Source organism: Mangifera indica, chromosome 18 (genome assembly GCF_011075055.1).
Source record: "Mangifera indica cultivar Alphonso chromosome 18, CATAS_Mindica_2.1, whole genome shotgun sequence".
Classification (NCBI taxonomy): domain Eukaryota; kingdom Viridiplantae; phylum Streptophyta; class Magnoliopsida; order Sapindales; family Anacardiaceae; genus Mangifera; species Mangifera indica.
In genome coordinates this window covers 8,300,750-8,317,318 of record NC_058154.1, presented here as the reverse complement: position 1 = coordinate 8,317,318, position 16,569 = coordinate 8,300,750, and the positions used below count along the sequence as shown (strand labels likewise).

Genomic DNA, 16,569 nt, shown 5'->3' with positions numbered 1-16,569 from the left:
AGTAATCAACAATCAAATAGTGTGAGAAAAAAACTTTCTTATAATAATAAAATCTTGTGAATTAAATGAAATTATTTATTGATTTTTAAAATACAATCAAACTTGAATATATTTGATTCACCATTGATAACCTTTAATTGCATTAAACTAATGCAATTCTTATTTAAATAATGTGATTCCTATTAAAATTGCACAGAAATTACACTATTTTAGTGTAATTTTAATTAGAATTGCACCAAAATTAGAATTATACTGAGATAATGTGATTTCGATTGAATGGTATCATTTTAATATACTAATGACTAAATTATACCATTTTGACGTGATTCTAACCCTAATTTCAATCGTTATTGATGCAATTATGAGTTTGGAAATTATCAAAGTTAAAATTAGGGTTTAAATAATAAATTTTTAAGTTTGTGAAAGGAAATAGAATTTCTTTGTATTTTAATAGTGTAAATGATGTTAATTCTATAATATTTTTATATTTTATATATTAACAAAAATACTATTTTATTGTTAAAATTAATATTTAACTTTCGATGGAAGGTGAAAATACAATCATTTAACTTCAAGAATGACAATTTGTTATTTAGGCTTCGTTCGAATGGAAAATAGTTAATTTATGAATTTATAGTCATTTAAATTAAGATTTTTGTTGTATATTAGTTTGAGTTATGTTTTATACATGCTCTAATTTGCAAATAAAGTAGAAATTTGAAATGAAGTAAATTATATATATTTAAATTAATTTTCTATAAAGTAAATTTTTTATGCAAAATCATATATATTAACTGTAGTCTTTTTTATTTTTTTTTTTCATGGATAAAAGGTTTATAAAATTTAAATATATCAATATAAAAAGATCGTGAATCTTCAAAATGTTATAATTATTAAAATGGTAAATAACAAAATATCATTTTACTACTTAAGTTATTTATACTAATATGTAAACAAAAATTAATTTTTGTTAGAAGTAAAAGGAAGATTATAGTATAATATGCTAATTATGATAATTAAGGAATAATGGAGTGTATATTACTAATGGTTATAATTAGATAGCAAATTAGTATTCAATCATTAAAAGAAGATTTATTTGTCTTCTTTGTTGATTTTTTACCAATATAGTTTATTAAATAAATAATTGTATATATACAAATAAATTATATAAATTTATTCATATAATCTAATTTTTATGTCTTTAATTAAGTAATTTTAAAATAAAAAATTATATCACTTAATTATAAATTATTATATTATTTTGTATAAATAAATTTATATAATTTATTTTTATATATAATTTTATTATTATTAAAAAAAACCCACAAACAAAAACAACTTTTGTTGAGTTAACAATTTCCAAAAAATATCCTTTTTCAGTTAATAATTTTTTTTTTTTTTTTTTGTTCCTCCCTAGAGAGTACAAACAAGATTGACTGGGAATTTAACATGTGCCCTTGAAATTGATGTCTACTTTTATTAATTATTCATTAATCATATTGGACCAATCCTTTTATATTTTTTAAGTGGCTGAAAAATTGAAATAAGAAGGAATATTTTATTAAAATGGTTGGCATTAGGTTCTATTCTATATTCCTTTTCTTTTCTTTTCTTTTTTCTATTAATATTTACTAAATTAATCTTCACTCTTTCTTCAAATATATTATTATAATCTCATCTATATTCTTTTCTATATGCTTGATTTCATTTAAATTATCATAAATGATTGATCATTAATTTAATAATACCAATTATTAGTTTTCATTCTATCTAGAAAATTCAAGTTTCAAGGTATTTTAATAATTATTAGATATTAGTAATTGCTATTTTTTAATTTTTTTTTATGGTTTATTTATAAAAATAATGTTTTAGATTTAGATTTAGGTTTTCTAAAAATAAATCAAATTAACTATAATATCAAAATTAAAACAACCAAATCATGAATGATATTTTATCTTTTTTTTTTTAAATCTAATATGAATTTATTTACCTATTTGTAAAAGCCTTAAATTTAAAAAATAAAATAAACTTATAATTTTTTTTTTTTACTCTTTTAATAAATTAATTGTTTCTTCTATTTTTTAAACTTTTTTTCACTATTAATTGAAGTTACAGGATTTGAAGAAGTCTCCAAATGGGGAAATATGTCAATTTTGTAATCCCAATTCCCATTATGAAATGCTAATAAATCCAATGACTTGTCATTATTTTAATTATAATAATAATTTAATTAAAGTTAAGAATATTTTTGAGTTGAATGGGCAGGTGGGTTCCTGAAGGACGGCCACTCCACTTGCTTTTTTTAAACAATTTATTGTTTATAATATATATATATAAATAATAATATATGATTATGTAATTAAATAATTTTAAATTAGATATAAAATAATATTTAATTATATAATAATAATAATTATTATTATTATTTATATATAAAATTATGTATATTATTTATATATATAATTTTATTAAAAATTTGATTATACAAGCCATGAATACCCTTTTGGGAATATATATATATATTACATCCTTAAAATTCAACTAAGAAAAATTGTAATTAGTTTATGCATATAATTAGATGAGTAATATTATATATATAAATAATAACGTATCATTTTATAATTGAATAATTAAAAATTAATAATAAAATAATATTCAATCACATTATAACATATTGTTTTTCATACATAAAATTTTATTATCCTAAAATTTACCAAGTAAAATAATTTTACAATTTTATCCTTTAACTTAAGTTTGGATTTACATAAATATCCCTGTTCTACGATTATGATGTCATTCAAGTTAACCATTGAATCAAACAATTATAATTATTAACAGGATGGAATTTCAACATCATCCATAGAAGCTTTTGATTGATGTTAAAATTTTTGTGATGAATTTTAAACTTGGATTTGATATTATTCACTTCCCAACTTATTATCTAATAACAATAAAATTATGAACACATTTTAAATATACAAAATATATATACAGATGAGGTATAATTATTCGATTAGATGATTTTAAAATAAAGATAAAGATATATCTAATCATATAATGATATAATCTCTATATATTTATTTATTTTATTTGTTCTAAATGTGTAATTATAACATTGTTCATCTGATAATATATCGATAGTCAAAATACATTGCACCATCTATTTTGGTGTGTTAAAGTCCCAGGTAACACTTAAGACCAATTAAGTTTGCATCCCAAAATAAAAACAATAGCCAAAAATTTGCACATAACTGTGAAAATTCTCCGCCTATTGTAATGGCAAATTGCAGAAGTCAAATGCATAAAGTTGCTTTTCGAATTTCTTGTGATTTGTCATCACTCAAATCACTCCAATGGTCTAAAACGCCATCTGGGTATGTACACAAAACTAAATATCTCTAGAGAAAAACATGCATTACCTGTACTATTTTTTTCCAGGCTCAATGGCATCCGGCAGCTTGCTCCTCTGCGCTTATATGGCCTCAAATAGAACCCGGTGCTCCAAAAGGCCTAATAAAACGCTCCTCATTTTTTCTAGCGAAACGGGTTTCAATATAACCCCATCCATTCCAACACTCATGCAATTCTCCTTGGTTATTTTGTCAGTATTTCCAGTCAGCGCTACTATTAATGGCCTTTCATGACGCCTTGTAAACTTTTGGTGTATGTGGACAGCAACTTCATAACCATCTATACCAGGTATGCCGACATCCATGAAGACCACCTTGTGTTCCTGAGATACAACATGTAGGCACTCCTCGCTCGAGCCAACCGTCATCACATCACATCCCAGGTGCACCAAAAGCCCTTTTGTCACTGACCTGCTAACTCTGTATAACAAAATGCTTTCAACATTCAATTGCATGGCGTGGCCTGTTGAAAATATTTAGTAACAAATCTCCAAATTAAACTGACGGATAAAAGGATTGCACTGTTACAGACCCGTTATCATCCAGGACAAGAACTTTGAGACCTGTAAAATTTGTCTGTGGTCCTGACATTTTCGGCATGAAAGAGAGCTTAGATTCATTCGAGCTCTCTGGGATCCCAAGTTTCACAACAAAGACAGCAGTGCATCCCTTGCCGAGGCCTTCACTTTCAATCCAAATATGTCCCTCCATAAGATTAACAAACCTGGTCAAATAGTACAATGGTTAAAAACATAGCAGATGTGTATTTGTTAACCAGTGATTTAATCATCCTTGAAAGAATTTACACTCAAATTACGAAAATTATCAAACCAAACAATTGGGAGAGCTACGTCTAATTTACGGCAGATGATACATGAAATGAAAGTTATACATGGTAAAATTTCAACAACATAATACCTCTTACAAATAGCAAGGCCAAGTCCACTGCCATGGGAATTTCTGGTTGCTATTGATTGATTTTGAGCAAACTTTGTAAATAACTTGGGAATATCTTGGGGGCTAATGCCTGATCCTGAATCTTTAACCTACACAAAAAGGGAAGTAATATAAGTATTTAACACAAAAGACGAAGTAATGTAAGTATTTAACTTCTACATCTAAATTACTGAGCATCCTAAGACAAAAGGCTTCCAAATTATCATCACAGAAACCGACCTGTACACGCAGATAAAAATGATTATCACTTGGCACTGGGAAGAACTCTGGGGTTTGAGAATCTAGAAAAGATTCTGATTTTGCAACAAAAGCAGTGATTAAGATGTTGCCCTCTTTTGTGAATTTCACAGCATTACCAACAACATTTAAGAGAGTTTGCATAAAGCGTTTTTCATCGCCAACAGCATATTCAGGAAGATCAGGAGCCAAATTCAATGCAACAAGCAACTTCTTGACTGATGCAATAGGCTTGATCAGATTAAGCACCTGTAATGAGAAATAAGCACATTACAACAGCAAACAACCATATTCAGCAATTTAAGAATTTATATGTGCTTCCTCATAGTCACAAGACAATCTAGACTCTTTATAAACAGAAAAATTCATAAACCTACCTCTTTAAATACAGCATGAAGGTTAAAAGTTCCAAGTTGAAGTTGTAGGCTACCATCTTCAAGCCTTGAAAGATCTAATACATCATTTATTAGAGTAGCTAAGAGATTACCGCTCTTAAGAATTGTTTCAACCATCAGTCGCTGCTCAGGGGTCAACTCAGTTTCTTGCAGTAAAGAAGAAAGGGCAATGATCGCATGCATTGGAGTTCTCATTTCATGGTTCATAACAGACAGGAAATCATTACGAGCACAAATGGCTGTTTCTGCTTCTCTTCTGGCACGGTCAAGCGCGATATTCTGCACCACAAGAAGATCCCTTGCTCTCATTGACTCCTCTAAGATGGCAGCATGTGAAAGAGCAACAGCCACCTGGATAAGTCATGAAATTCTATAAATAAGCTCCTTTAAATACTGTCATATAAAACAATCCAAGTTAAAATTCTTTTTTTCGGTAATTAAAGTAATCCAAGTTAAATATTGCACTCAGTTGTGACACAAAAAACTTAATTTATGCACATGGTTATGATGTCAGACACATTCTCTTTTGTTGGTTAAAAAACATATGATTAAGTTATTGGACATAATTTCTTTTCATTCATTCTTTTAGAGGGTAAGATAAAATTATAAAGATTGAATTAAGAGAACTAAGAGGGCACACATTTTGACTGGTGCATAGCATGATTATGCTGTTAAAACTTATGTACTATCACAAGGCCTTTATCTATATACTCAAATTTCTTAGTTTAATGGAAACGTAACGAAAGTAACATATTGCTTACCACTGAGAGAAATGGGAATGCTGGTATTAGTAGTGGTACTACCCCACCATTGTATTTCATGTTCAACAACATTATGAAGAACGAGCATTTTCTCAATAGTTCAGTATATGTGTTAAAAAAAATATAAATAGGCATCAAAGTAAGGTAAGCCCCTAGAAGGAAAGATAAGAAATAGGTCCACAAGGTAAACAAATTTTATAACCTGATCAGCAACCACTTCAACAAGTTCCAACTCATGGACATGCCACTGCCTTGCACTATCTGAGGGAAGCATCAAAACCATCAAAGCATAGCGTTTTGTAGAAAGTTCTGGCCAATCATTAATTTGAAAATTTAATAGATGTAGGAGTGGAACACGAACAGCAACCACCTCGCCAGGCATATATTTTCCTGCAAGAGGCCTTAACCTAGCCACTGGACAATTTGGTGATATCTTTACTGCATGATTGCTGGTGAATACTTGACTGATCACAGGAAGTTGGATGGGCACAGTATACCCAACAGGATTCTGTTGACGAAGTGTGTATGAGAGTTGAAGCTCTAAACCAGTTTGCGTCGGCATCCATAAGGCACACTCTTCCAGTGCCAAAGTTCTTCCCAATTCGACAAGAGTGGTCTTTAGTATGGTATGTCTATCCAAAGTGCTTCTGATCTCATGCGTCAACATCCTAACATGCCGACCGGTTTCTTCTTGTGTGCGGATCAGGCCCATTTCTCTATCAAGTTCTGCAGCCTTGTTTTTCAAAAATAGTTCTCTTGTTTTAACACTTAACAGATCAGGAATTATATGCACGAGCATAAGGGCCGTCGCACAAGACACAGCAGCAGTGAAAACCTTAGCAGTGGTCATTACTATTGCCACAGTTCTTGAATGCATACCAAAAGTCCACAAGTTAATAAGATGTGTTGCCCCACACAAAACTATGAAAGCACCAAACTGCACAAGGACCCATCTATATGGAAACACAGCAGATTTCTTCACAAAGTAGATCAGCTCTAGAGGAATCGAAAAATAAGCAAGTGCAATGAAGAAATCCGAAATATATTGATACTTCATCAACAATTCATCAGCTGGCCATTGTGGCTCAATGCAGTTGCAAGACTCCATCTTGATTGAACCACCTCAGCTGGTTACTTACTCCTTTACATGCCTGCAACACAAGGCACAACAGTTAAAACAATTCACCTAAAAAACACTTAAGAAACAGCAGAAACTCAACTCAACATCACTTAAAAATGATTACTTGAAGACCAAATATAGAAACAGCAATTCTATTAACCCTGATTCACAAGCTTATATGGTCTTCAACAGAACATATTTTGACCACACCAAACACAAGCTTCATTCATAGTCTCAGTTTTCAAAACCCCATTGCTGATATAATAACTTATATACGAAATGTTGACATGGATAGAAAAGGAACGGTTCAAATAGCATCTACTAACATCACCAAAAACATTGTTAAAATACTTTGACTAGAGGGTTTTCTCGAAAACGTAAGGAAACTTGTGGAAAACAACAAATCTTTTTTGTCCCTATGACATAGAAGGAATAGGAAAAGACCATATAGAAACAATTTTAATTTAAAATGAATCAATCACCCTAGTCCCCAAATCTATTCGAACAATCAATGAATTCTGAGAATCTTAGACAGGATGGGCATTGTAATTCTCTCTGCTTCTCAGGGTAAAATGACACTGTGCAGCTCGACTAGAAAGAATCGGCAGAGAAATTTATTGTTATATATGGTAATCTTTCTGGTACCTGAATTATATCTGGAACTTCCCAATTTGTGTTTTGAAAAAAAAGTAAAGGAAAAAAGACAAGTTGTCTAACATCACTCCTACATTAGTTGAAACTTTAAGGGGTTTTGCGAGGAATGAAAAGAAAAAAATGAATGGATTCATGTAGGTTTAATTACTGAAGCACTTCCCAATGGTATGCTCCGAGTTATGTTTCAGAAAGAGTTCAACACACTCATTTTTGGGTACTACCTGGAGATAGAGCCAAAAGAGTCAAAATTGAAGTAAGTTGCTATAGTTCACAAATGGAGGGCGTTATAAACTCCACAAGAAGGATTTGAATGATTAGGTGGTTTTTCAACATTCCTTTCATGGGGATACAAGTCACTGTTCAAAAATTTCAACAAACTGATTTTCTTCCAATAAGTAGGTTCGCAATTCAGTTAAGGAATACCTACTATGCAAATAAGGGTCCCGGTTGGTAAAATTTGTGAAAGATGTCAACTGATCTGTAGGGGAGGACGCATTATAGTGATTTATTCCAACTTGAGACATAAACAAAGACAAGGATACTCTTTCCAAAAGGGACTCTCAAAAGGAACAGGTGAACAAATCAACATAAAAGATACATTTGACTTGTATTTATGAAATGATAAAATACAGCAAAATCTATATCAAAAAGTGTTTCATGTAGGACTGGACAGATTGGTTCACGTAAAAGTACATGTCAAATACCAAAAGGCATTATTCATGTTCAAGCAAGTTTAACAACACCATTGCGACTATAACAAATGTATGAGGCAGGTGATTTCTTGGTCTTCCGTTAGGACTTGTGGATTCAGGGGTATAAGAAAAGGTGCACTCTTTGTTGCTCAAACCACAACAGGAAATGCTATTAGAGTAGCAGTGAGCAGCAACAGATCAAGGTATGCAACAAGCGGAGGTCATGATAAAAGGTCCAAGTCTCAAAAGAGATGCAACATTACAAGCTATTCATAAAAGTGGTATATTTTTAAGTTCGTACGGGATGTAACCCCTATGCCACATAATGGCTACAAATCCCCTAAAAAAAGACAGGTGTATAAATAAACATTGAAGAAATTTCCAGAGAATAAATGACTCAAAGATCTAATCAAATAATATTACTATGGTTCGATAGAAAGTAAAAGTCCCTACTTGAACGTGTGTTGAATCAAGAGCAGACAGTAAACGTCTTTATTATGGATGTTTTGTTCTGTCTCCACTTATGAAAGGTTAAGCCGACACAATAAACACAATAGGCATTGCAATGTGAAGAGCTTTGCTTGGAGAAACAAGAGGAACATGTATTACATCAGTAAAATCTGAGAAAATTCCACATGAATATTCTACCATAGTAGGCATTCAAGAATTAGTACATGAAATTTTAATGAACTTGAAAGAAATTGTATTGAGAAGTAATACATACGGCACTCGTGACATGCTTATTAGTGTCAAAGGTCTTGGATATGTAACTGCTCAAGATATCCTCTTATCACCTTCTGTAGAAATCATTGATATTACGCAACATATAGCTAGTCTAACGAAACCAACTGATTTGTGTATTGGATTACAAATCAAGAGAAATCAAGGATATAATAATATAAAAACGCCAAATAACTTTCAAGACGGGAGTTGTCCCATAGATGTTGCATTCATGTGTGTTTGAAATACAAATCATAGGATTCATTTGTTAGGAAATGGAAATGAAAAACAAGAGACCTTTTTTCAAGAAATATGGACAAATGGAAGTTTGACTCCTAAATAAGCACTTCATGAAGCCTCTCGAAATTTGATTGATTTATTTATTCCTTTCTATAGGGAGCAAAATAAAACTTACATTTAGAGTACAATCAATACAAGGCTATTTTACATTTTTTTAACTTATCATGATCAATTGGCTAAACTTAAAAAAAAAAAAAGGAAAAAAAGAAATAGCATTGAAATCCATTTTTATTGACCAATCATAATTGTCTCCCAGAATCTATAATTGTCTGAAGAAGTCCAATATGCATACATTATTCAACCTTTTGAACAACAGTCAAGAAAAACTTCTGAAAATCGAACATTTTTCACATAGAAGAAGTAAAACAGATATTGGACATTCTAGAAAAGAAATAAAAAAGCATTTCACAATTGATTTACTGAAAAGAAAAATCAAATAAGTTTTAAATCAATTGAATTTATTTCATTTCTTCTAAAGATAAAAAAATTGAAAAATTGAAACGGTTTGCACCTTCAGAAAAATTTAGATATTTGGACCTGAATTTAACTGAATAGAAGTATCTAGGGAGAATTCACTTTGACTTTGAAGCGACTACTCCCTAGATACACACATCATCATATTTTACAATTTGACAAGTGAATCAATTTAAAAAAAGGCCTATAGTTGGACGATAGTAAAAAGTATGAAAACTATAAAAACAAGTCAAGGTGGACTATCCCACACTAGCCTACAAAGGGCAATCTTATTACTAGAATTGCTTTGGGTACGCACATAACAATTTTGATTGCCCAATACCCAATTTGGTCCCAAGGTAAAGAATAACCTTTTACACCAAAAGATGTGATCAACATAGCCAGAACCACACCTGCAACCCAAGTCAATTCGCGAGGTTTTGAAAATACATGCAAGATTATCATTAGGGCCATTATACTTGTTGATCGTCGATTAACCGTTCAGATTAACCACCCAAAGTTAGCTTCCATCATATTGTACTAAACAGAAGCAAAAGCCTCTATAATAGTCGGACGATAGTAAAAAGTCATAGCAAAGCCCATAGCTGCTTGTACTAAAAAAGAAGTATGCGTAATTCCTCCTAGGCAATAAAATATGTTGACATGAGGAGGAACATATTCGCAAGTTATATCATTTGCAATTGCTTGAAATTCAAGACATTCTTCAAACCAATCGTAAAGTTTATTGAGATATGTAAACCGAGGAGACTCCCTTTTCAAGAACCAAATATGAGAATTTCATCTCATACAATTCAAACAAAAACACCCAAATACTAGGTGAAAGGGGTATTGAATAATAGAAAATTGGAAACTTCTTAATCTTTTGATTCAATCTTATCCAAAGAAAGCTACGAAAAAGTAAAAACCAAAAAGCTCAGCTATGGGGTTTTAATTAGAATGCCAAAAAATCAAGTCGGCTCACTTGTCTTTATGTTGATCGTTACAGGCCTCTTGAATCTTCAATTTACCCATTTCTTTTTCTTTGATTTGTTATTTTTATTTGCATGTAATACGGTTTGTCTTTTGTTTTCTTTATTATTGATAGGAATTCTCTTGTTAAGACCCTAAAAAACAACTGAAACCTCAGCTTTAGACTAAAACCACAATGATTTAATAAAACCTTCAAACTAAGTCCAAAAATTCCCCAAGTGAGAACCATTGGACCATCATTTATTCAATGAGGAGAATATATAAACTTACTAAAAATACAAAGAAATGCTTGTTCTTTGAGCAAAATCAAAACAGAAATGGGAATTTGAAAGATTTTTTCTTCTTTCAATTTCAAACTTTTTCCAATTTTGGAATCTGACTGCAAGGTCTAAATATAAAGTATGAATCATAGTTCGAATACTTCAAATTCTAGAATAGATATCCAATGAGATAAAAGCGTCTCCATCAAGATGAAATACCTATTCTCTGTATTATTAATAGGTTCGCGATTGAACTACCAAAAAAAAGAGCTAAGATTCAAAATTGGGACCTAAATGCTTCCTTTTTTGTATTTAAAAGCTAGGATTTTGTGGTTCTTGTAACTCTAATCTAGTGAAATTCCATTCAGTAAAATGGAAGAATAATGTGGATTTGAACTTCTATCACACTTGTGAAACCTTGAAAAATTTACTTACAAAAAAAAAAAATGGAAGAATAATATATATCCAAATTAATAGATAGGAATATCACAAATAGAGCCATCCCGACACCCATCAAAAGAGTAGTTCCCAATCCATGATCTACTTTACCCTATTTTGAATTCAATGGTTTCAATAAATCCCCTGTAGCAATTTGTCTTCGACTAGATCTAGAACTACCCTTAAGAGTTTGTGTAGCCATAAATCCGATTTAGTATTCATAGAGATATGTTGACTTTGTATACCATTTTGTTGTAAATAAATGATCTTATCATAGATCCATTGTGATCTTGAAATTATATAAGAACGGAAACAATGCTATCTCTATATTTGGTTTACTCATAAGTTTGATAGCATATGCCTTATATACTGCTTTTGGGCAACCCTCTCAACAATTACGAGATCCATTCGAAGAAAACAGGGCCAAGTTAACGTAACAGGCCTCCCAATATTGTGATATTGCAAGGCCCATTATGTCAATTGGGATAATGAAAAATCATTTCACTTTTTTAGTTGGAACATTAGGCGGTTCTAGAAAAAAGATAGCGAAAAAAATGATCCCTAAAGTCAAAACTAAGAGGAATGTATAAACCAATGCTTTCATAAATTTGATTATAGTTAACAATTATAGCTTCCATACCTGTCTATCTGGGATTATCTCTTGAATTAAAGAAATAGAAGAATCAAAGAAAAGGAAAAAGGTGGCAATTTCAATCTAGATTTCTCCAATGCCTTATGCAAAATTGCAAACTGAAAATGAAAGCCAAAAGTGAAAAATAATAGGGCAATGTTGCATCTAACTATTTGCCTTTTGGATCTTCAAGTTTTTAGAATGCTCCAAATTGCACTTGAGCATCCAAATTTGGGTCAATACCAACTAAATGTCTTTGAACAGGATTCTAGCACCATGCCAAATGTGTCCAAAGATGAAAAGCAGAGCAAACGAAGCATGTCCAAAAGTAAACCAACCCTTTAGACTGCTATGAAAAACAGCATCGAATTTCAAAGTAGCACGATCTAATTACAAAATTGCACCCAATTGAGCACATCTAGCATCTTTTTTTGGAATAGCCAAATCACTATAACTCACTCCATTCAGCTTGCCACCACATAACTCAATAATTACACTTGTTTGACACTATACTCGATTCTACCCTTCTAAAAGGAACATTGGCTCATACAATTCCATCTTCATCTACCAAAACACTTAGAAATGTTTCAAAAAAAGTAGACATACGACATAAAAAAAGTTCACACCCTTCTTTATCTCCAAAGATAGGGTGTTCTAACCACCTGACAGCTATTCCATCCCATAATCCATTGAACCCACTCTGAATAATTCCCTATCACTAGATTATTTCCGATGTAATCATAAAAATCTAATTTTGTAGGAATTTTATACCAAGCTTCTAATAAACTTTGATTTTCGGCTAGTCCAACACTAAGTCTTTGATATATTTCTTGTTGAAAGTATCCCTAATCCCATTGATAACGGGTGGGACAAAATAATTCGATGGGAGTGGTTGTTGAACCATACTACATAGTTCCAGCAACGACAAAAGCTGCAAAAGAGGCACTACAATGATGTTGGAAAGAACGGTTTTAATATTGCCCATACGTAATCCTTTGTATAGATGTTGAGAAGAACGAATACTAAGATGGAATAAGCTTGCTAAGATGCCCAATGTCCCTATTGCAAAATGATGAGAGTTAATTCCTCCTAGAACAAAAGGATCAAAACCTTCCATACCCCACAATAGATTTATAGTTTGTATCTTTCCAGTAGGTCCATAAGGGTTGGACACTCATATTCCAAGACCTACATCGCATAGAAACAAAAATGTGACAACGCAGATATGAAAACACTGGAACATATTTTCTCAAAAATATAGAAAACAAAAACGTAGGGAAACGTATAAATATAATATAAGAGTTTTTTTTATAAATACCAAATTTTATTTTAAAAAATACAACTTGTATTTCTTGAAAAAAATACAACTTTTTAGTAATAATAAGATGTGCACTCAACCAATTTAGTCTATCCACCGACACCCAAATAAACAGTTAATATCAAAACCGATTTGAGCGTTTGTTGACAGTTGGTGAAGCCAAAGATGAAGAAGAGATGACTTATAACACACCAAAGAGGAGAGGAGTTATAAAATGCTGAAGAGGAGTTATAACACGCCGAAGAGGAAAGGAGATGAAATTAAAGTTAAAGTTTGAAATTATGGAGTGACACATTAAATTGATTTTTAATCAATTAAAAAATAAGGAAATTAAGCGCGTTTCAAATTTTTTTATATTTCCAAATTACACCCAAAATGTTTCGTACCTGTTTCAAAGTGTTTCAAAAGCAAAAATGTTTGGGGTGCATTTCTATGCTTCCTAGTCTAGGACCATACAATCCTGTTACATAAAATGCACCAAACCCAAAACAAGCTACTTCAGCGAGAAATAAATGAATTCCAAAGAAGGTTTTCCTGAATGTTCATCACTAAATATTTCTAGATCCCAATACACCCAATGCCAAATAGCTGCCAAGAAGCACAAGCCAAAAAATACAATATGCACCCTTGCTACACCTTCGTAACTCCACGTACCTGGATTTGTTATCGTCCCTCTTAAAATACTCCAACCACCCCATGAATTGGATATTCCTAAACGAGTCATGAAAGGCATAACAAGTTATGCTATGGACCACCCTTTTTTCAGCTGACTGGATTGGAAAAAGGATCGATATTTGTTATATTTTTTTACTATTTAGTAATAATAGAAGAGTTTGGTTCGTAGAAAAAATGAGAAGCTAATCTATTCTATACTCAACAAGTACCAATTCGCAATGGGGGTTGATTCCCTTTTTCATGAGTGAATGCATCTATATCTGGTCATCATTCAAAGGGCCATTTGTAAGAATTTTCCTTTCTTCATTCTGTTTTCCTTCACTTTATTTCCGAACTTATTCAATTTCTATATAAAATATGATAAAGCTCAATGTTATTAAGATAAGAAGCACATTATTACACTATTCAAATGATCTTGAAACCATACACCACAAGCTCAAATCATCAGAAAACAGACACCCAAAACAAACTCTAATCCTCACATGAATTTCTCTTCTCAAATTACATCAACAAGAACAAAAACAAATCAGATAACTGTTGCCCTTCCAAGTTCTAATACCATTTTTGACCAAAAAACAATGGGAAAGATTAAAAAAAAGCTTAATTTTCAGTTACATAGAAAACAAGAAAACGCAACTTGTACAAAACCATTAATAAAAAACAATACCCAGATTTTTATAAAAACAAAAGAAAATCTACTTGGATTAAAAATAAAGTCATTCAAGACGAAACCCAGATGGCAAAAACAAGCATACTACATCAAGAACCGAACAGAAATGAAACCATTTTATATCACAATTTAAAAAAGAATCAAAATTTCTGGGCAAAAAACAAACCTTGAAGCTCGTGAACAATTCATGAGACCCACTTCGAGGATCTGCTCTTGATTTTGGGGGTGTCTCTTCTCTCTTTCGACCTTTTTTTCTTCTTTGCTAGGAAAGTGGCTAGCCTAGCTTTCAGGCTTTCACTAAGGGAAAAAAACACGTGACGGCTAAGTAGAGTTTCACACCTGTGATTTTTCTTCCATCACAGCTACCCCCATCACCGTTGATTTAACGATGATGGTCACAGTTGAGGCCCGTGAATGTGGACAAGCTGTCTGAAATCAGAGACAGTTGACAGCCGGCCGCCTTAGTTAAATTAGTTTGGTCCGAAGAGTTAAGAAATTTTTTTTCTTTTTAATAAAAAATAATTTAAAAATATTTTTTTAATATACTGTAGTAATATATTTTTTATCACTTTTATTATTTGTTTGGTTTATAAAATAATAAAAAATTTTAATAATATTTTTATTATCAATAGATATATGATAGATAGTATGGTAATTTGATTATTATTTTTATCTTAAATATTAAAATATTATTATAATAATTTTAATGATTATTATTATTTTATCTTTACTTATTAAATTTTAGAACAAAATTACCCTTAATTTTTAATTAAAATATAAATAATATAAAATATATTTTTTATTCATATCAATCTTTTATATAATAAATAAAATAATATATTAGTATTATTTTATTATTTTTAATCAAATACAATAATTATTTATGCATATCAATTAATTAAGCATAATAATAAATTTATATTCAATCATTTTTAAAGTAATTTATCTTTACAATAATTTTTTTATTTTAATAATAAAATATTTTTCAAATCAAACGCCCTTCAAAGTAAGTGGATATTATGCAGACAAATAAAATTGGTATTAATATATTGGGGTGTTAAAATTTCAAAGTGAATCTTTTATTGTTTATGTGTAGGATATTAATTAAAATAAACATGAAAGTTTTCGTTTAAACCTTTCTAGTTAAACTTTAAGTGATTTTACTTTTTTTAAGCAAATTTAATTTTGTTTTCAATAATACTACTCTTTACTAATTAGTCAAATTCGGTATAATTTTTTTCAACAATCTTTTTTTTCCAAACATACTTTATGTTTAATAAGTTATGATCCAAAAATTCAAAAACTTATTAAAAAACAAATCAATTTGTGTTGTAATATAGATTGAAATGAAAAAATAAATATAAATGCGAAAAAATGGATGCAAGTGAGAGCGAGTGCATGTAAGTGCATACGAGTGCAAGTGAATTCATGCAAATGCATGCAAGCACGTATAAATAAGTGTGGATGCAAACATACATGAGCAGGTACGAAGAAATAAACATGCTCATATGCACTCATTTTATATATATCTATAAAATAGAAGCACAATACACCCATAAGCACCCATTGATTAATTTTATATATATATTTTGAGTATGTGCATACTTCTTTGCACTTGCATGCATCTGCATGTATCCATTCACATTTGGAAACATTTGCATGCACTCGTTCATACCACACACGTCTGTAGGCACCCGCACACACCCATATGCATCCGCTTACATTTGTATCATTCTTCGTACTTATGTTTATGTTTTCATTTCAATTTGTATTAGAATAAAAATTAATCAATTTTTAAATAAGTTTTTGAATCTTCGAATCATAACTTACCAAACATAATATGTTTTGGAAGAAAAAGTTGTTAAAAAAATATCAAATTTGACATAAT

The 16,569-nt window shown here is 30.7% G+C and overlaps 1 protein-coding gene and 1 pseudogene across 2 annotated transcripts; both read right to left on the bottom strand.

Annotated features, from left to right (window-relative positions):
* Positions 1–3,298: 3,298 nt before the first annotated feature.
* On the bottom strand, positions 3,299–15,068 carry LOC123201475 (ethylene receptor). 2 transcript variants are annotated; one of them, XM_044616997.1, is made up of 7 exons: positions 14,848–15,068; positions 5,963–6,911; positions 4,982–5,350; positions 4,587–4,853; positions 4,329–4,456; positions 3,943–4,134; positions 3,299–3,830 (listed from the first exon to the last, which is right to left on the bottom strand). In XM_044616997.1, the coding sequence occupies exons 2-7, from the start codon at positions 6,866–6,868 to the stop codon at positions 3,473–3,475; spliced, it is 2,220 nt and encodes a 739-aa protein (XP_044472932.1). In that variant the 5' UTR covers positions 6,869–6,911; positions 14,848–15,068; the 3' UTR covers positions 3,299–3,472. The 2 variants fall into 2 exon arrangements, with proteins under 2 accessions (XP_044472932.1, XP_044472933.1); XM_044616998.1 differs by lacking the exon at positions 14,848–15,068 and adding an exon at positions 8,680–8,801.
* LOC123201476 lies at positions 10,641–14,840 on the bottom strand (annotated as a pseudogene).
* Positions 15,069–16,569: the final 1,501 nt, after the last annotated feature.

Bases quoted from the DNA above. Each gene is read 5' to 3' on its own strand.
- LOC123201475 (XM_044616997.1), bottom strand. From the start codon at position 6,868: ATGGAGTCTTGCAACTGCATTGAGCCACAATGGCCAGCTGATGAATTG. The intron at 5,351-5,962 runs GTTATAAAATTT...TGACTTATCCAG, and splicing joins TTGAAGTGGTTGCTGATCAG to GTGGCTGTTGCTCTTTCACA. The intron at 4,457-4,586 runs GTCGGTTTCTGT...CTTTTTGTGTAG, and splicing joins ATTTTTATCTGCGTGTACAG to GTTAAAGATTCAGGATCAGG.